General features: G+C 38.3%; 1 protein-coding gene across 1 annotated transcript in view; it reads right to left on the bottom strand.

The window, feature by feature from the left end:
• Positions 1 to 13,817, bottom strand: part of WNT8B (Wnt family member 8B) — a gene marked incomplete at its 5' end in the record, with an annotated part of 30,191 nt that extends 16,374 nt beyond the window's left edge. The window contains one exon of the mRNA XM_031949380.1: positions 13,750 to 13,817. Coding sequence (XP_031805240.1) covers positions 13,750 to 13,817 — 68 coding nt within the window. The remainder of the gene's footprint in view (positions 1 to 13,749) is intronic.
• Positions 13,818 to 22,106: the final 8,289 nt, after the last annotated feature.

Here is a 22,106-nt window from a genome sequence, read left to right as displayed (position 1 = left end):
GAAAAATTACCCATGCATATGTTTTGTATATAAAAAGCTATAATAAAAAATAAAATTTTAAAAATTGCATAAATAAAAAAAAGAAAAAAGAAAGTTAATTCAGCAATAGTTAATCCATTTCCCAGTCAAAGCAGGATTCTGAACACAGCTTCCTAAACAAAAGATCAAGACACAAATGGATACTCAGCAATTAAGTCACCACAAGACTGAAGGCAAATCAGGTCCTAAGTGACTAGAGTAGGGATTCTTCTCTTTGTGCATGTCATGGACCTTTTTTGATGAAGACTTTGGATCCCTTCTTAGAGTAATGTCCTTTAATGCATAAAATAAAAGCCATAAGAATACAAAGGAAACAAATTATATTATATTATATAGTGTTTAATACATATGGACTACATAGTATATATGGGTATATAGTATTTAACATACATGTATATGTGGATTATATATGATATAATATACATGCATACATAGCACGTATACATATATGTATATATACTTTTTCATACGTTCATGCCTGAGGCTGGGAACCCCTTGGATATAAGCTCCAGGAGAATAAAAATTCACTTTGCCTAAAATGTTTCTCTCACTCATACCCAGCATATTGCACTGCATACAGCAGGTGCTTAATAATTATTTTTGATGGGGGAGGAACAAAAGATAGAGATAAATAAAGGAATGGCATAAGCATTTTTTTTAGGCAATTGGGGTTTAGTGACTTATCCCAGGTCACACAGCTAGAAAGTATTAAGTATCTGAGCCAGATTTGAATTCCAGGGCAAGTGCTCTTATCCACTGTACCATAGAGTTGCCCTAAGTTTAAGCACTTACTGTATGCCAGCCCCTGTGCTAACTATTTTACAACTATTATCTCATTTGCTGCTAAATGAATACCTCTCTATGGAGAAAACAGCAAGCAAGGGGATTCCCCCATGAATCTGGCCTTACTTAAAATTCTGATAGATGACTGGGAACAAGAAGTCCTCAGTGAAATCACTGTACTTGTGGGGAAATTCAACAGAACTCCAGGGAGATAGACTAAGGATGATCTGCAGTGGTTATAGAGGTTAGAAAAGTAATAGGTATGTATCACTGTGGGGGAGCATAAATCAACTAGCAAATCTTTATGGAAGATGTAACCGAAATGATAGTATGGAATAAGGGATTTCTACCTGTTCATTACTGAGACAGATAGATGGTTCTGTGAATTGTCAGGAAAATGTGAGTTTAAATATAGGCAGTTTCAGTTATGCACTAGCTGTGTGACCCTGAGCAAGTCACTTAACCTGTTTGTCTCAGTCCTAAATCCAATTTAAGTCTAATATTTGTGATGAAAAAGTGTGGGGAAGGAAATGGCAAACCCTTCTAGTATCTTTGCCAAGAAAACCCCATAGTGTGCTGTGGTCCATGAGATCAGGGTGCCGCTGAACAAATCTATTCATTGTGGACCAGGAGAGATTGTAGTCATCATAGACTATTTCCAGAAGACACTGCCATTAGGGTGGCTCTCCCCACCCAGGAAGGCTTCAGTGGATGACGCCTTGTCATGTTTATTGTAGAGGGCATTCTAGTTGCAATAGACAGTCCATGACATTCCTTCCAACTCTGAGATGGTTTTCAGTGTGTTGCTCTGGCCAGAGACCAGGAAGCAAGTAAAGACTTGCCTGCCCTCTGAACAAAGGAAACTTGGGGTAATAGCACCACAGATCCTGGGTGTGGAGTTGGTGTTGGAATTGCTGGGACTGTTTCAGAAAAGGGCATCTAAATGGCAATAGGATTTTTTTTAAAAAGGAAGGCAGAATGCTCACATGAAGACAAACTAAAGATGTTAGCTACATTTTTATTTTATTTTATTTTATTTTTATAGCTTTTTATTTACAAGTTATATGCATGGGTAATTTTACAGCATTGACAACTGCCAAACCTTTTGTTCCAATTTTTCCCCTCGTTCTCCCCATCCCCTCCCCAAGATGGCAGGTTGACCAATACATATTAAATATGTTAAAGTATAAATTAAATACAATATAAGTATACATGTCCAAACAGTTATTTTGCTGTACAAAAAGAATCAGATTTTGAAATAGTGTACTATTGTTAGCTACATTTTTAGAGAACAGAAGGAGATACTCAAGGCAGTAGGTGATACAGTATCCTAGAGTGCCAGACTTGAAGACCTGACTTTAAATCCCACTTCTGATACTTGCTAACTATGTGAGCATGGGCAAATGACTCAACCTCTCTGTGCCTCAGTTTCCTTATTTGTCAAATGAAAATAATACCTGGAGTATCTACCTTGAAAGGCTGTGGAGGAATTCAAATGAAAGACAATTTTTGCAGCTGTTCACAAACTTTAACGCATGAAAAAGATAATCACTGTTATTATGGAGACAAAGATTATAGGGTTGAGAATGTTCTAAAATGAAATCCAGGATGCACCTCTAGAAATGAGAAGTAACTTCAGAACAAAATTACATCAGCGCACATTTATTTGCTGTTATTTCAGACACAGGCGCCATGTTTCCTCATCTGTAAATTAAAGCGTTGGACTCAATGACAGCCTTACTAACATACCTTCTGATTCTAAGCCCTAGGAGGCTATGGATCTATAATGGAAAATATGATTAATGGGGTCCACCCCTAGGCATCTGGCAGGAAGGACTGCCACATTTTTTGGTGCCATGATCAGAGATAGGTTGATGGACTCCACCAAAATATTGATTCTTCCTTCTGAACATCTTTTCAAAATGTCTAGGCCAGAGCACCAACAGGCCTCTGAGACCAACATGAAGTGCATCTGAGGCTCTTAGATAGGCAACTAAGATGGAGAAGCCCCAAGGTCTGGTATCCAATGGTTAGCCAGAGATATGAGAGCCCCCCCCCTTTCATTCAGGATTTTTCTTAAGAGCAACTTCCACCTCCTTCTTACTCCATCAGGGATTTTATGAGAATTAATTATGTACCTGGCCTGGTGCTCAGTGATTGGTGACACTCCCCTGACTATAGCTTACTAAGTGATCCTAAAGTTCTGCTTAAATTTCTCTCTAAACCGTCAGGGAATGGGTGTGCATGATGATCAATATTTAACACCTTATTCTCTGGGGGGAAAAAAAGTTAGACACTTTTAAGTCTAACATGTGTGATGAATATTTTCTCCATCACTTTCTTAAGTCTAAACAATTTTTTAAAAAGCCATTTTCAGAGGTGTAATAAATACCAGCTCCAGCACACCTTTGGTTGCTGTTTGACCTGCCTTTCCTTCTTCCTTCCTTCCCTTAATAAATATTTCTAAAGGACCTATTGTGTGCTTTGCCCTGTTCAAGATGCTAAAAAGGATTTGGGGTGGGGAAAGCTATCTGTGATTCTACCAATGTAGGGAGCTCCTAGTCCGGAGCATCCTTTCATCAGTAAGGATTGTCTACTTAACTGTCACTTGGTATCTCAGGTAGGAGGCTCTTTGTGACATTGCGACAGATATACCCAGGCTTAGAGTCAGAATATGTGTATGGGAGAACTGGAAACACCTTTCCCAAGTCTATAACCACCCCCCTATTCCCTACAGCACCCTCCCTTTGCAGATGAAGGATATGGAGGCAGAAAAGTGCAGTAGATGCAGTGGATTAGGAGGTAGGAGATGGCCAAAATCTGGGGAACTTCAGAGGGCAGGGTACATGGGAGATACATACTTAACATTTCTGGGTCACTTCATCTTAAATGCTTAAAGATAAAGCTTTAAATGAACGAGTCAAATTACTAGTTCTATGGCCTTGTGTTTTCGAAAAGTGGGGTTCCCAGTTTAACAAAGCCAAGGTTCCCAATATCAGGAATCTCACCCCCTCTAATCTCTGCTGCCTCTCTGCTTGGCTCCTCCCTTGCACCCAACCATATTTTCCCTTCAGTATCATTATCATTTCTCTATCCCTAAAATCCCCCCTCGCAAAAGAGGGTTGTACACTCATTAAAGACAAGGAATGTGTTGTTTGTCAACCTTTTATTCCCATTGGAGGCACCCTGGTGCAATGGATAGAGCTCTGGCTTTAAAATTGGCAAGTCACGGGTTCATACCCTGCTTCAGATACTTGGAGCAAATGTGGTAACTTCCCTGCCTGTTCCCCTGCAATTCACCATGACTATAGGCTACAGAAGAGATGGAAGGCCTGAAGGTGAATTGGGCGATCATTTGCCTCCAGCCAGAGGTGATGGATTTAGGACCCATAATGTGAGGCACACATGTCGACATTGGCCAATGTGGAAATTTTTTTTTTTTGCTGGATTATGAGTATTTATTATGAGGAATTTTTTTAAAGTTCTATAGGGGACAGTGGGAAGAATAGATGATAAATGCTTATGAAATAAAATTTAAATTGCAGAAAGAAAGAGGGACTACACTCCTATCAGGAGCTTCCTACCCAGTTGAAATCATTGGTGTTGAGCCAAATCTTCCCTGATATTCTCCCCCCCCCGAAAAAATTCTAATCACCTAAACAACCAAAAAACAAGTAAAAGAGCAGCACTGAGTACACTGTAGATCCTTAAAGTTTATAGCTTTAAAATGAATATATAAGCAAATGCATAAAATCAGATACCATTTCTCTATCCATAAGCCTTTTCTTAATTAAAAGTAGGAAGGAAATAAGCATATATTGAGTACCTACTTTTTGCTAGGCCCTGGGCTAAGTACTTAACAAACATTTTATTTAATTCTCACAACAACCCTGAAGGAAGATAAATGATATTTTTATTCCCATTTTACAGTTGAGGAAACTGCCTTGCCCAAGATCACTCAGTAAGTTCCTGAGGTCAGATCTGAACTTAGTTCTTCTGAACTGATTGCTCCATCTTTTGTACCATATTGTCCAGTCATTTCGAGTTCTGAACTTCCTTTAGTGACCCCATTTGAGGTTTTCTTCGCAAAGATACTGGAATGGTCTGCCCTTTTTTCTCCAAGGAAACCATTTTGTCAGGAGATCAGAAGTTAAATGACTTGCCAGGGTCACACAGATAGGAAGTGCCGGAGGCTGGATTTGAACTCAGTTCTTCCTGCTCCAAACCCAGCACTAACTATTGAGCCACCAGCTTCCTCCATGGCAGTCAGACCTGCACCACCTAGCTGCCCTCAGAATAATTAGCCAGGGGTGAGTGCATAGATTTTTGTTATAGTGGAAAGAGGACAGGAGGAGTTGAGAAAGGATATGGATTTGAGAAAGGATATTAGGGGAGGATGGCAGCTAGATGGCTTAGTGGATAGAGCACTGGACTCTGTAGAACTTGAGTTCAAATCTCGTCTCAGATGTTTAATATTTATTAGCTGTGTCACCCTGAGCAAGTCACTTAACCTTAATTGCCTTAAAACAAATAAAAAAAAAAAAAGAAGAAGAGATCTCCTTACTGTCAACTAGTGAATATACTATGTGAGTTTCATTTTTGTTGACAGTGAGTTTCATTGAAAAAAGTTTATATATATATATATATATACATATATATGTGTGTATATATATATATATATGAACACTGTACTAAAAATATAAAATAACTATAACCAATGATTTGTATTCTTTCTTCAAGAGTATACTTTGGAAAATGATGTGATAAATGATGAATTTATAAATAATTCAAGTTATTTGTAATGAGGTCAAATAAATAATGTCTGAATAAAATGCAAAAGAAAAGAAAATAACAGCATTTAAATTTTAAAAAATCCCATACTGCTTCAAACTCACCCTGGCATCCTGACCGAAGCTATGGGAGCTAGGCAGCAGGATGGCCTCATGGGCCAATCAGGACCCAGGGTATTTCTTTATGCAGCAGACACAACATTAAGGGCCAGGGACAGAGAGACAAAAGCAGAAAGAGCCACCAAGGATCTTTCCACTGAGCCCTCATCTCTGACTCAAGGCATGTTCTGGTTTAAGGGGCTGCCTTCTCCATCCTGATTTTTTTTTTCCCTTCTCACAGTGCTGCTGGATTTTGCTCAATTCTACTGAAAAGTATTAAGCTCCAAGAGAGCCTCAACACTTAGCATTTAAATGAAGGCTCCCGACAATATTGGGGAAATAGTCTGCCCTCCTTTCTTTGGAGGGCCTCTGCGTGAGAGCAGGGGTGGGAAACAGAGGGCTTTTGGGAAGAATCACCTTCCCAGAGAGCCCAAGAAAGCCTCTGCCAGGACTATAATAGGGTCAGGATCTTTTTCCTCCCTTTCTACTCTTGTCACCTAAGGTCCAGATCTTACTTGCAGAGGGATTACCACTTTCTTCTAGATCTTCCGAAAGATGTTCACTCAATAAACGCCTCCGTGAATGCTGCCCAGTTGCAATTGAATTCAGACAATTGAATCTCCCATCTCCATACCTTTGAAGTACCTGTGCTCCACACCCATGACTGCTATCTACTTCTTTCTCACCTCTGTTTCCTAGAATCTCTCCCTTCCTTAAAGATGCAGATCATATTCCATCTTCTAGATGCAACTTTTCCTGATTCTCCCAATTGCAAGTGTCTCTCCCTCCTCCCAAAAAATACTTAAAACCCAAAAAGGAATTTATTCTATACATCTCGATACCTCCCATCTTATTTCTTAATATGACCAAGAAAATACCTAAAGCTGAGATAAGGTGTTCTGCACCAGGATCAGCAAGGAAATCAGTGTCACTGGCTTCCAGAATTCATGGAGAACAGTGAGAAAAATCAATCAATGAGCAATGTGTGCCAGACATTATGTTAGGGGCTAGGGATTAAAAATAAAAACCCCATAAATTAAAAGGTCCCTACTTTCCAAATTCTTGTTGACTGACTTTAAGGAACTCGAGGGAAAAAGCAGTGAGAAAATGGGGTAAGAGACAGATATACAAATAACTGCCCAGTAAGAATGTGATGATTGTCCAGAAACCAAATCCAGTGGCCTGAGAGATGCAGTGATGGACAAATCATTTCAGATGGAAAAATATGGATTTCATGGGAGAGAAAGCAGTGACTGATTTGCCATTAACATAACTTTCATAACTCTTTCTGTTATTATTTGCTTGCATTTTTGTTTTTCTTCCCAGGTTATTTTTACCTTCTTTCTAAATCTGATTTTTCTTGTGCAACAAGATAACTGTATAAATATGTATGCATATATTGTATTTAAGATATACTTTGACATGTTTAACATGTATGGGCCTGCTTGCCATCTAGTAGAAGGGGTACCCCAGAGGGAAGGAGGGGAAAAGTTGGAACAGAAGTGTATTCAAGGGACAATGTTGAAAAATTACCCATGCATATGTTTTGTCAATAAAAAGCTATAATAATAAAAAAAAATACAACTTGCAATTCACAACAAAAAACAGTGTTCATACCATTATTATTCCCATTTTATTGATGAAGAAACTGAGACTGGGAAAGGTTAGATGCCTTGCCTAGATTTTCACAATTTGTGAGCATATGAGGAAGGATTTAAATCCAAGTCTTCCTCTCTCTTGGTGCAACTCTCTCATCACTCTGTACCTCACTGCAGCCTCCTACTAAATCCCCGCATACAATATGTACTAGACACCGGAGACACATGGGAGGAACTTGCTAAATATTTATTGATTGACCAAAAAATAAAAAATAAACCACCTCTGCCCTCATGAAATTAATATCATCTAGGAAGAGGAGAATCATTTTTAAAAATGAGTAAATTTGAAGTATGTAAAAACAATTTCAAGAGAGTGTGCCAATAACTGTATTTTATCCCAAAGACAGGGGTGAAATATTGAAGATTTTTTGGGGGGTAGTTACAATGCCAGATCTACATATGAGGAAGATTCTTTTGTTAGTGGTGTAGAGAATGGATAGAAGAGGAAAGAGGGATGGAGGCAAGGAGAAAGGTTAGGAAGTGATCACATCTGTCCAGGAGCTATTTTAGTGAGTGCCTGGCTAAGGGTAATTGCAATGAGAATGAAAAAGAAGGCACTGCAGAAGTAAATATTTTAATTAATTTTTTCAATTGACAAAAATCAGTTTTGTTAATCTCCCACCCCTAGCTCCACTGGTAAAAAGGAAAAACCAAATTTATGTAACAAATAGGCTAAGTCAAGCAAAATATATCCCATATTGACCAGATCCAAAAAAGAAAGTCTCATTTTGTATCTTGAGTCCATCATGTCTGTATCTTAAAGTGGTCCTCACTGGAGAGGTAAAATAGATGAGACTTGGTGACTAATTGGATATAGAGGATAAAATGAGGGAAGAGCCTTAAATTTTTTTTTAAATTCCAAATTCTCTCCCTTCCACTTCTCCATCACCCATTGAGAAAGCAAGAAAAACAAAACTCATTTAAAAATATATGAAAATTAAACAAATGTTCATATGTGTTATATAAAGAAAAATTACTCTTCAATTTCACTCTGATTGCATTAAAGCGAGGGACTTGGCAAACCTTTCCATTCCCTTAACTGGAGCTGTGGGGAAAGCCACAAAATCAATTTTTTTTCTTTTCATCTTGGCCTGATTTAACTATCTGATTTCATCTGCCCTGCCCCACTGGGTGGCCAGGAAGATGTCCTTGAAGGGAGTGACTTTGAGTTGTCTGTGAGTTTAAAATATCCCTTTAAGGTCTTGGGCTAGCAAAAGGCAAACCAGTCCAGAAGGTATCAGAATGACAGGGAATCCACGGCATCTACTTACCTACCTGCACTGTATGCTAGGCCTTTGATCTGGGATCTGTCATTCTTTGATATGCAGATAATGGAAGAGTTATTAATTGTGAGCCATGTGCAAAGTTTCCCCCAGCCATTGGTTCAACTTCCATTCTAGAACTACCAATCAGCTTTTTGAATAATAGAGAGGAGCCAAGGGAACTTTTGCTCTGTTATCCTGGCCCTCAGAAGGAGCTGAGGAAGCTATTAAGCTCTATGGTCATTGTAACAGAATTTTGATGGGAATGGGTGAGATTTCAGGATCAGAAAATGCCTCAAGTTGGCATTTTCTCTATATAAGAAGTTTGAAGGCAGATCAGAAGATAGCCTGGTAGAGTGGAAAGAGGATATATATGGAATAAGATTTGGGTTTGAATCACTAACTCCCCATGTAATCTTGTACAACTCACCACTTGACTTTGTAAGTCTTAGTTTCTCATCTGTAAAATGGGATGACTTTTAAGGTCCTTCCTAAGTCTAAATCTCACAATCCTAAGTGTCTAGATGGATAAAATGAGGGTGAGGGAAGTTAAAGTTCTCATCCAAGGTCACACAGTTAATAAGTATCAGAACTGTGACTTGAATTTGGGTCTTCTGATGTCAAGGGCACCTTGGTGGTATGGTCAATATGATAGTATGGTCTTGGAATCAGGAAGACTTATCTTTCTCAGTCTTAATAATTGTGTGATTTGGGGTGAGACACTTAGCCTTGTTTGCCTCAGTTTCCTTATCTGTAAAATGATCTGGAGATAAAAATAGCCAACCACTCCAATATTGTTGCCAAGAAAATTCCAAATAAGATTATGAACAATAAAACTTCAGACATCAAGGGTCCATATGTAGCTTCTTTGTACATCTTAGAGAGCTGTCCAGAGGTGCTGAGAAGTTTAATGACCTGCCAGTGGTTACACAACTAGCATGTATCTAACCTGAATGCCAAAGAAAGTAAAGGAAAAGGCATTTCCTTTATGCCATATTTCCTTTTAATGTGACAAATCCCATGAAATGCACAGACTTTTGCATCATCCCAGGTGTCAGGGATGCTGTAAGGGACCTTTATGTTGGTAGGTAAAGGAAGGGAAATCTCAGATGATTCTTGGGAAAGAAAGAATGGGAAATGATTGGAATGGAAAACCCTTTGCCCTACTTGCCTTCTTAGAATACTATATGCCATTTAAGGAGTTAATAATGATTCCCAGACATCCTCCTCTTCCTTTTCTCTCCAGGCATTAAAGTGTGGACAAATTCATAATGACACAAATTAAAGAATCACAATCTTGAGGGCTCTGGGTAAAAAACAAAGATGGAGAAATCATAGCTCCCCACTTTATACTAGAGTTGGACAGGGTGGAGATCGGAGGAAATGTGACAGTGATGATTTTTCAGTCATCCAGAGACTTAGGGAAAGCCCTAGGAATGAAGGTGGGATCCCAAAGGGTAGAATCCTAGAACTTAGAATTGGGAGGGATCCTGGAGATCACCAGCGAGGAATGATATAATGAAGAGAATTCTGAACATGTCCTCCAGAAGTGGAGTTCAAATCTCATCTCTGAATCTCTCTATATGGACATTAAATATCTCCGAACCTCAATTTCCTTTTGGAAAACAATAATTTCTACAGTACTTCACAGGCTTATGATAAAAATCACATGAGTCAATAGATGTAAAATGCGAACCATTTTGTGGGCAGTCTCCTCTCAGGCTAGACAAGAGGCTTGACCACCTCCAGCCTTTATGAACATCTTAATGAAAGCACCGTTTATTCCTTTTTGTCAACCCAGGAGCAAACCAGACAACATTTATAAATGCCAGTTATTATTATTGGACCTGGTTCCTCCATTGTACAAATGAGGAAATGGGGCCAGGGAAGTGGCTTATCCAAGATCATACAACTGATTAGTAGCAGAGCCACGACTGGTACCCATGTCCCCAGAAACCTTGTTTCACCAATGCTCTTTGCTCTAAGCCCTCAAGCCTTGGTCACCTCTTGGGGGATCCCAGAGAAGTAGTTGTGTGGGAAGTGAGAAACCAGAGGACCGAGGTCCACCTGTCTAGCCAATAGTAAGATTCTTCAAGTGCAAGAGATGGAAGGGAAGTTGGATATTACCACTGTGGGACAGAGTGTCCGCCTCAACCCCCTATCCCCCTCCAAGGACTGGCAGCTTTGGAGCTCATTTTCTATGAGCCTGGTATCCTCATACCTGCTACAACTGCCCGCAACCCCTTCCCCACCCCGTTCTCCCCTGGGTATCCTCCCCTCCTCCCTCCCCAGCCTTTCAGACAGGACTACAAACCGGGCAGAAGTTGGAATTGCCGGTTCGCTAAATGCTCCCGACAAAAGGAACAGACAGTGCCTTCATTAAGATTTTCACAAAGGCTGGAGGTGGTCAAGCCTCTCTCTAGCTTGAGAGGAGACCGCCCACAATCCTTCCCTGGATTCGTGGTTTTGTTTTTTAACAAGAAAAGCTAATAGGCAAAGCCAAGTAATCAGAAGCAAGAAAACTTACACAATGAAGAATGGCTTTAAAGGAAAACAATCTTGAAAGCCATCCAAACTCTGATCCCTCCAGTGATTCCTCTTAGCTTCAGAGAAGGCTCATGGGAAACAGACAGACCTCCCTCCTTTCTTTGCGGCAGAAAGGTGGTGGTTTATGGGTCTGTGGGTCTACAGGAGTATATGGTGAGATTATGTATTAGTAACTCGGCTTCATAGCACATGGATTCTTTGGGCTGGGAGGGAAAGGAGAATCACAGAGTGATGTAAAAAGACAGCATGGATGCAATAGTTCTTTGGCTCCCAGACTTCAGGCTAACTGGCATTCATTTTTGAGAGCTGCAAAGATTCCTTACCTGCTATCCCAAATTGCAAAACTTAATTCAGATGGCAGATTGTGGCCAAGAGCAATTAAAACACAATGAGTCAGCAGAAAGCATCTGCCGGGCTGTTCCCTCTAAATCTGCCCAGGAGAGTGGGAGGAAAGGGATTTCCTCCCCCCCCCCCCAAACCATCGTCTAATGAGCACTCGCTTTCCCATCCCTTTCTTTTCTCCTTTCTTTTTGAATCCAAACATTTGGATTGGGACAGACGAGCCTCCCAGTCCCTTTTCTGTTTGGCTGTGTCAGTGTCAAAGGGAGACAAGCGTGGCCCCCTCCCTGACAGGGCAGGGGCCAGGAGCTTGTAGCCAGGGCCCTTCTCAAACAGTCATTCTTCCCAGCTTGGGTCGCTCCCGACAGACTCGGAACACAGGGGAATTCCTGAAGCCGAGTTACTGGGAATGCTCCCAGGGGACAGGCTTGGGGTGATCCCGCTGTCCCCCTGGGTTTTGTGTGTGTGCAGGAGCGGGGAAAGAAAGAAAGGCCTGGTGAAGTTGGAAGGGTTTAATTAAGTGCCCTCCACTGGTTTTCTATTTGAGTAATTACTTGGTGGGCCACCTTGTAATCCCAAACACTCAAATTGCTAGGCTCCATGTCCAGCTGACATTATTCTGGGCCTCTTTTTAATCTGATTGAGATGGAAATGATCTCCTGGGAGGGGGGAAACAGAGAGTGGGAAATACACCCACTTAGCCCAGGAGTGTGACCTCAGGAAGTGTCCTGGACAAGCAGGTCCCCTTTCCTTCTGCTTGAAAAGCTAAGAGAGGTTCCTGCGACACATCCCATAGAGTGGGAAGTCAGACTGGGGTCTGAAAGAAAAGAGGCTTCAGACTACACTAGCATCTAGAATGAGAAAGCCCCAACATCTCTGAGTCTTCCTTAACTTACCTTCCTTATGTTCTCCTTAATATTATCATGTAATGAGAAAATGAGAGGCAGAGGGATGCAGGGGACAGAGCAGAGGTTCTTAAACTTTCATTGTGTCCTGGAACCCTTTGCCAATTTTGGAAAGCCTCTGGGCTCCTCAAATTGTTTTTAAACTCATAGAAATATAAAACAAATCAATGAAATTGAAATACATTTTCAAAATGTTAAAAAAAAAAAAAAGTTTTAAGATACTGGGCTAAGGACCTTTAGAATAGAAGGCTAGTCTTAGATTTAGGAAGATTGGATTCAAGTCTTGCTTTGACATGCAGTACACAAAAAAGATCTCTGGCTTTGGAGTCAGAGGAGCTGGGTTCAAATCTTTCCTTTAATACTTTCTATCTGTGCTCTCTTGTAAATCAAAACTTCTTTAGGCATCGATTCTTTTATCTGTATAATAAGAAAATGGGATGAGTAGGTCTGAGTTTCTCTTCCAACTCTAGAACTAAGAGTATGAGTTAACATATTGGCTATGTGACCATAGGTAACTTACTCAGCCTCTCAGAGTCTAAATAACTCTTTAATGTTTTTTATTTAATATTTTAATTTTATATTTATAAATTATAATAATAATTTAATATTTTAAATCACAGAGGAGTTGGCTATCTGTGACTGTGAGGGGAAATGTCAACCCCACGAGCCCCTCCTCAAACTACTGAAATCATATATCCAGACTCTATTAATCCCCCTTCCCCAAATGCAAAGGACAGTGGAAATTCACATGGAATATTTTCCCTAAGGAAAATGCTCAAAAGTGCTTGACTCAGATGTCCACAATCGTCATTGAAATGGAAAGCTGCTGAAGGGTTTGGAATTTTCATATCTATAATTCTTTTCAAGCATGCTTGTAAATTCCACATCAAGACCCAGTGACGCAGCAGAGACTTTTGACTTCTAGGGAAAAGGCCTATGAGCCTTAGAAATGTGCCATGAAATTTAAAGGCAGGTAAGAAGCAGACTAAAATTAAGATTTTCACCTCTAAGTATCTTCTCACCTTTTCCCCAATGGTTAACACTAACCCTAGGACTCAATAAAAAAGATACTTCCTAACTGGTTTGCCGTCTAGCTTATTTTGAATCAGTGAGAATATAGGGGGGAAATCACAACTTCAACATTTCTCTCCCCACATCTACAAGGAAAATTAGGTTGTCATTTAGGGGGGGTGAATCCTGCCCCCACACAGATGGAAAAGCTTATACAAGAAGTAGAGTCCAAGGGTGGGAAAAGATAAAGACTCTTCTCTAGGGGTTAGAGACCTCTACCTGTCCAAAGTCCTAAGCAGAAGACCAGGTCACTTACCAGGTATGGCTGAGCTGGAGAACACAAGTGAAAAGGAAGATACAGGCTGGGGGCTCCATGAGAAACAGTTACTGGAGGAAGACTTGCGATCCAGGGAGCAAAGATGAGCTCCTCAGTGAGAGTGGGATGGAATTTTCCCCCAATCCCAACTTTCTTGGTGGGTAAATGAACCCAAGTAGAGAGCGAAAGGGAAATGAAATAGAGTGGTCAAACTTCCTAAGAAGAGATTATCTACTTAATTAAAGTTTTTTTCTCTCTAAGCCCTCTAGCCAATCAGAATTCAAGTGCCAGAGAGAGATTGGGTTGATCAAAAGAACACCCCAGGATCCTCCCAGACAAATGCAGAAGGGGACATGGAACAAGAGGACAAAGAGGGACACGGGGAAAAAAGACAAAGAGAGAAAGGAAGAGAAAAAGAGACACAGCAAATCCCCTGCACATAATCGGGGCATGTCTCCCCCCCCCCTCGCCCCCCCAGTGCCTCACCCTCCCCTCCCCACAGGTCCCCAGGGGGGATTTAGATAGAGTTGTGTTTTCTGATCCTTTCTCCTCCAGGCTTTGAGTTTTCATTACACCCAGAGCATCTTTCTTTAGAGGAAAAGCACCATTCTGCCAGGAGCCACATCCAGGAGAGAGAGATGGAGAGAGGAGAGTGAGAGGACACAACCTCTGACCCAATTTCCTTCTAACCTTCCCAGCTGACTTCTTCCCTTTATCATTTTGGTCAAATGGCAAATATTGGTGATGAAGCATCCCTGTATGCTCAGCTGGGCACTGTAGGGAGATCACAAAACACATGAATTTAAATTCAGTTCAAACTAATAAGCATTTTTTATCTGCTATGTGTCAAACAATGAGCTTGGTGTAGGGACATTAAATCTAAATCTTAAGAAATGTCTTCCAAAGTGTCTACAAGGAGCTATTCTATTGGAGGTGGGGATTCTGTACTCAAGGACATTTCTGGAGGTTGATCTATCCTAGAAGAGGAAATAATTAATCATATGAAATGACATCTAATTCAGTGCTACAGTAACTAGCACCCCAGTCTCTGAACTTATATGAACTAGATCCAGTTTTGGGGATAGCATTCCCAAATTATCTCTTTATTATGCTTAATTCCTACTCAGAGAGCTCTCTGGGAAATCTCTGTATAACCTCAAAAATAGTATATATATATATATATATATATGTATATATATATATATAATATACACATACATATAAATGTGTGTGTATGTGTATTTCCAGAAATATGGGTAAAAGGGTCCCCAGATTCCATGAAAATATTCAGGGCAATGATGCAGATTGGGTATGGGATGGTTTATTTAATAAAGAAAATATATAATGGACTCAAAAACATTTTAAATCAAATCTGAGATTTTATCAGTATAGGGAATTCTTAGTAAGAAATTAACATATTTATAATGTATAGCCTTAGAGAATTATCTGGGAGCATTGAGAAATTAAATGATCAGCCCAAGGTCATGTAGCCAAGATGTCAGAGTTTTAAAAAAAAACCAAAAACTCAAACCTAAACTTTCCTGACACCAAGACTAGTTTTCTAATCCTCTATGTTTCAGTCCATAAGAAATATAATTACATGCAGTGATTCAAGATAATTCCATCTGCATCCAGAGAGAGAACTATGGAGACTGCATGTGGACTGAAGCATAGTATTTTCACCTTTTTTCATTTGTTTATTTTTCTTTCCTGTGTTTTTCCCTTTAAGTCTGGTTTTGTTGCACAATATGACAAATATGAAAATATATTTTAAATGATTGCACATATTTAATCTGTATCAGATGATAACCTATATCAAACTTGGGGAGGGAGTGGTAAGGAAGGGGGGGAGAAAAATTTGGAACATAAAGTCTTACAAAAATGAATTTAAAAACTATATATATGGAAAAATAAAATACTATTGAGAAAAAAAAAGAAAAAAATTACATTGTCTGATGAGTCTCATCCTTTAACCAATTCTTTATATATTTATTTTTAATCTCATAGTACTACTGACAATTCAAACTACTATATAAATTAGGGGTTATTAGAGAGGCAGAACCCTCCCAATGGATCAATAAGATATGAAAAATTCATGAGAGCGGTTGAAAAAAAAAGTCTAGACCCTCTGTTCTTCTTCTGGCTACAAGGCCATGTGTTTTATCTTCACTCCAAACAGGTTGATGATGCCCAGGAACTTCCCTCCTCTCTCAAGTTGAGTCAAGTCAACCAGTATTTATTAAGTGCCTACTGTGTGCCAAGCCCTGAGGACACAAAGAAAGACAAAAACTATTCCTTGTTTTTAGGGAACTCAGAGTCTAATAAAAGAGGGAGGAAAGGAAATATACACACAACTCTGAACAAACAAAATCCAGACAAGATAAATTGGAAATAGGGAGAAGGCATTAATGTGGGAACCTGGGAGGCTTTTAAAAGGTGGGATTTGAACTGAAACTTGAAGTCAGGGAAACCAAAAGATGAGAAGGGAGAAATTTAGACATGAGAGATGGCTAGTCAAAATGCCCAATCAAGAGAGAAAGTATCATCTGCAAGGAGCAGAGAGGAAACCTGTGTTACTTATCACAGAGTATATGAAGAGAATTTGTAAAAACACTGTAAAAGTAGGAAGAGTTGACGTTAAAAGTGACTTCAATGGGGCAGCTAAATGTCGTAGTGGATAGAGCACCAGCCCTCAAGTCAGGAATACCTGAATTCAAATCTGGCCTTCACACACTTAACACTTTCTACCTGTGTGACCCTGGGCAAGTCACTTAACCCCAGTTGCCTCAGGGGGAAAAAAGTGAAATCAAATGCCAAACTCAGGATTTTATATTTGATTCTAGATATATGAGAAAGTCTTCTAGAGACTTTTTGCCAAGGCAAACTTCTCTATATGCCTAAGTGATTCCATGTCATCCAATCTTCTCTAGCAAATAGTCCTCTCTTTCATGGCTCCTTTCTCACTGATCTTCAATCTCTCCCTGTCTACTAGCAGCTTCCCTACTACCTACAAATATGCTCACCCCATCTCTATCCTCAAAAAAAAAAACACCTTTAATTGATCTATCCCCAATACCTCTAGTCCCATAACTCTTTTCCCTTTCATTATGAAATTCCTTGAGATTATCAATAATAGGTGACTCACTATCTTTCTTCTCATTCTCTTTTTTTTTTCTCTCATTCTCTTATTAACTCATTCTTTAGTCTGGCTTCCAACCATCCTTCCAATTATTCAATTGAAGATACCCTTTCCAAAGTTACTAATGATCTCTAAATTTCCTTTTCTAATGCCTTTTCTCAATCTTCATTCTTCTTGACCTCTCTCTAGCTTTTGATACTATCACCCTCTTCTCCTAGATATCTTCTTCTGAAATTTCCAAGAGGCTAATCTGCTTTTCATCCTATCCATCTAACCATTCATCCTTAGTTTCCTTTGCTAGATCTTCATCACAGTCATATTTGCTGAATATTGGGTGTTTCTAAGATCGCTGACCCAGATTTCCTTGATATCCTGGATTTGCTTATTCCTCCCCATCTCTTAATAGAATATAAATAACTTGAAGGCAAAAACTATTATTTGCTCTAGCACATTGTGCTTACCAACAAAGTCATGAAAATCATTTCCATATTAGGTATGTTGCAAAAGAAAAAAATAGACAAAATGTCAATAAACATATAGAAAAAACAAAATATGCTTCAATTTACATTCAGAATACACTAATTTTTTCTCTGAAGGGTGACACCATTTTTCATCATGGATTCTTTGGAATTGTCTTAGATTATTATTTGATCAGAGTCAAGTCTTTCACAGTTGATCACTTTCACAGTTGTGCTGTAACTAAGAAGGACTTCTTCCAGTTGGAGTTGTAAATTAATTCTTTGCCATGGGTTTTCTATAAACTGTAGCCCATTTCTCCCTGAACTTTATGGGCATTTATGGGAGAATCTGGCACAGGTTTTTATTTTCTATATGTTGGGGAGGAGACATTTGGTACCAAGTATTCCTACTGTATTATAATTTTAAAAATACTGTTTTTTAAAAGCTACTTACAAGTGATTAAATTGATTTTCACCCTCTGGAAACTTGAACTCCTTCATAAGAATGAGAGTTGAGTTAAAAACCCTCAGAGCTCACATGGATTATACTTTGTTGCAATGCTGCTTACCAAGGAAGGGAGAAAGAAACATTTGGAAATGACAATGGTCTAAAAGCAAACTAAAAAATCAATAAAAATTTAAAAAGAAAGAAATAAAAAATTATGCTAAGTGCTTAATAAATACTTGTAGATTAATTGTTGAGAAATATGTCACACAATGCACCCACCTGACTCACTCCACTTCTACTGTTCCTGTCACAGAGACATAGTTATCCACCTCCTCCTCAGATGGTCAGGACCAAACACTGAACTGGGAAACTGGGAACTCAGACAAGGAGCAAGACCAGATAGAGAATCTACTCACTTGCCTTGATCGAAAGAGCTCCTCCTATCTCCTATTACTCTGAATGGATTGATTTCCTAATGATTGGAATAAAATTCTATTCTATATTCTCTCCTTTCTTATGATATTTTATTCAGTATCATAACCCATAAGTTTCCTAGTAAACCCCTTTCTTCAACTTACGTGATTTGTTTTCTCATTTTCATACACCTTGATTCTACCTTCACCTCCATGTTGTATTCCACATCTTGCTGTCCCTACTACTATCCCATCTGTAACTCCCATTCTTTTTAAAAATTATTTTAATTTAAAAAAAAAAGAGAAAGTTGAATGGCTGCATTCAAGATCAGAGGTGAGAGACCACTTTGAATGGAAAAAAAGACAAATGTTGACTACTTATAAAGTTTCCACGTATTCAATTTTTTTTAATAAAAAGTTTTACCAGAGAGAGAAAAAAAATTATTTTATTTTTTCTAGTAGCTTTTCTCCCTAGTTCACATCAAGAAAAATTTTAGCATAGGTTTTTACAAGTGGTTTATTTGTTTTAATCAGTCAAGATTTACCTTCTAATCCTCCCAACCCCAACCCTAACTTCCAAATGAGAATTCAAGAAAAACAAAACCCATTACAAACATGTGTATTCAATCAAAACAAATTTCCACATTGCCCATGTCCAAAAAAAAAAAACAAAAAACCCTACAAATAAAAATGTCTCAGCACTCTGGGTTCTTTACCTCTCTATCATGAAATGATTGTATGCTTCATCATTAGTCTTCTAGAATTGTGGTTGCCTAGTATTCTGTCACAGTTATAACAACACACCATAATTTGTTTATTTCCCAATCAATGGTACTCTTTTATATTCCTATTTTTTGCCACATCAAAAAGTTGCAAATATTTTGAGTTTTTTTTTACTTACTATTAATTCCTCCCTTAATTTGCCCTCCCTCAGATTCTTCCTTCTCCTCTCCCCTCATTTTCCTGTTGAGTGAAATGTATTTCTGTCCCCAGTTCCATGTATGTGTACGTGTATTCTTTCTTTTGACCAGTTCAAATGAAATTGAAATTCAAGTGTTGTCCCCCTTTGTTTGTATAGATATATACTTGTATACCCTCTATATTTGAAATTGTTCTCCTTAACCTTCCTTTCTCTACCTCTTTAATAAGTGTATTTTCCCTTCTCTTTTGACTTCTTTTCCTTAAAATTGTTGAAACATAACAGTACCCTCACTGACCTTGTGTAATTGAATTCTCTTTATGAACCTTGATGATGATAGGGCTCAGGGGAGATATGTATCATTTTCCCATATCTGAATGTAAACGATTTATCCCTGTTTAGTCCTTTATCATTGTTCATTCATGTTTACCTTTTAATGCTTTTTTTTTTTTTTTTTTTACTTCTATGTTTGAACTTCAAATTTTCTCTGCAGTTCTGGTCTTTGTCATTAGGAATTTTTGGAAGTTCTCTATATCCTAAGAGGTCCATTTTTTCCTCTTTGCTAATATATTTCATTTTTCTTAGTAAGATCCTCTCAGCCATTAGGTCAAATTCTTTATCTTGTGGAATATCATATTCTAAATTCTCTGCTCCCCTTTAAAATTGTGGCTGCTAAATTGCATATGATCCTCACTATAGTTCCTTGATACTTGGATTCTTTTTTTCTGGTTATTTGCAGTATTTTTTTTTCTTTGTCTAAAAACTCTGGATTTTGATTGTGATGTCCCTGAGAGTTTTCATTTTGGTTTTCTCCAGAAGGTGATTGGTGGGTTCTTTCAACTTCTGCTTTGGTCTTGGGTTCTATGAGATCTAGGCAATTTTCCTCCCTCTTTTTTCCAGATGGAAAAAGTTCTAAGGTTTATTGTATTTCATATATATATATATATATATATATATATATATATATATATATATTTACATATGTGAAAATTAAATATTTTCCATTAACAAGTAAAATTTGTTAAAATTTTTTAAATTTAAGTTCCAAATTCTCATTCTCTCTCTCTCTCTCTCTCTCTCTCTCTCTCTCTCTCTCTCTCTCTTTCTCTCTCTCTCTCTCTCCCCTACTTCTTATCTCTTCCTTGAGAAGGCAAGCAAGAAATTTCATATCATTTATACATGTGAAGTCATGAAAATCATTTCCATATTAGGTATGTTGCAAAAGAAAAAATAGACAAAATGTCAATAAACATATAGAAAAAACAAAATATGCTTCAATTTACATTCAGAATACACTAATTTTTTCTCTGAAGGATGACACCATTTTTCATCATGGATTCTTTGGAATTGTCTTAGATTATTATTTGATCAGAGTCAAGTCTTTCACAGTTGATCGTCCTTACAATATTGCTATTACTATGTACAATTTATAATATACAAATTCTGCCACTTTGCTTTGAATAAATTCATAGAATCTTCCCAAGAAAATTATATGAAACTATCCTGCTCATCATCATAACACAATAGTATTACATCACAACCATACACTACATTTTGTTCAACCATTCCCCAACTGATAGACATCTCTCAATTTCCAATCCTTGGTCATCACAAAAAGAGGACTATAAATATTTTTGCACAAATAGGTCCTTTTTGCCATATTTTTTATTTCTTTGAGATACAGAGCTAATAATGGTATTGCTGGGTCAAAGGGTATGCACAATTTTATAGCCCTTTGGGCATAGTTCCAGATTGTTAGACCAGTTCACAAGTCTACCAACAGTGAATTGGTATCCCCATTTTTCCACATTCCCTCCAGCATTTAACATTTTCCTTTTCTGTCATGTTAGCCAATCTTAGAGACATGAGGTAGAACCTCGGACTTGTCTTGATTTGCATTTCTTCAATTAGTAGTGATTTAGAGTGTTTTTATATGATTGTGATAATTTTGAATTTTTCTGAAAAATATCTGTTCATGTCCTTTGACCATATATCAATAGGAGAATGATTCTTATTCTTATAAATTTAACTCCATTCCTAGAAATCTGAGAAATGAGACCTTAATCAGAGAAACTTCCTGTAATTTTACACATCTCTGCAGTTTCCTGTCTTCCTCCTAATTTTGGTTGTATCAGTTTAGTTTGTATAAAAGATTTTTAATTTCACGTAATCAAAATTATCCATTTCTCATGAGCTCTACCTCTTGTATGGTCGTAAACTCTTTCCTTATCTACAGATCTGATAGGTATATTTTCTATGCTCCCCTAATTATGATATCACCCTTTATGTCTAAATCATGTATGTATTTTGACTTTATCTTGGTATGTGTGTGTGTGTGTGCATGCACATGTGTTGGTCTATGATTCATATCTTTCAAATTGCTTTCCAAGATTCACAGAAATTTTTGTTGAATGATGAGTTCTTTGTTAGAATTCTTACAAGGTGTTAAGTCACTGGAATTCATAGGACAATGATTATAAAATTTATCATGGTACTTAACAGTTCTCTGAGTTCACTAACGTACTTAGTACTTATTAGAGTTCTACAAGATTAACACCTTTAAGAGAGCATATATAAGCTAGGAGCCTCAACCAGGATTCAGTCTGGGACATTCAGAAGTCAGAAAGGACAAGCCCAGTCTTGGAGGAGGAGACAGATTCATTCCATTTTCCACCTTTGTGCTGGCTGGAGGTTGAAGTACAAACCTTTGGATTCAGAAACATTCGGAGGGAGCTAGAGGCAGAAGCTGGCAGAGGCAAAGGACTAGAGGCAAGATCCGGAAGGCCTCCAGAAAACTAGTCAAGCCCCAAGTGAAGGAGATCAGATTTTGATGGAGACAATAAAGGATTTGGTCTTTAACTCCTGGCTGCATTTGGGGTGATTATCACTTTGAACTGAAACAAAGTCTGCCTTCAGAAACCCACCAAGAAACATGCTCCCAGAGAATATTATATTTTAGAGGAGAACATTACAGTTCTTA

Source organism: Sarcophilus harrisii, chromosome 2 (assembly GCF_902635505.1).
Source record: "Sarcophilus harrisii chromosome 2, mSarHar1.11, whole genome shotgun sequence".
Classification (NCBI taxonomy): domain Eukaryota; kingdom Metazoa; phylum Chordata; class Mammalia; order Dasyuromorphia; family Dasyuridae; genus Sarcophilus; species Sarcophilus harrisii.
This window is presented reverse-complemented; position numbering and strand designations above follow the sequence as displayed.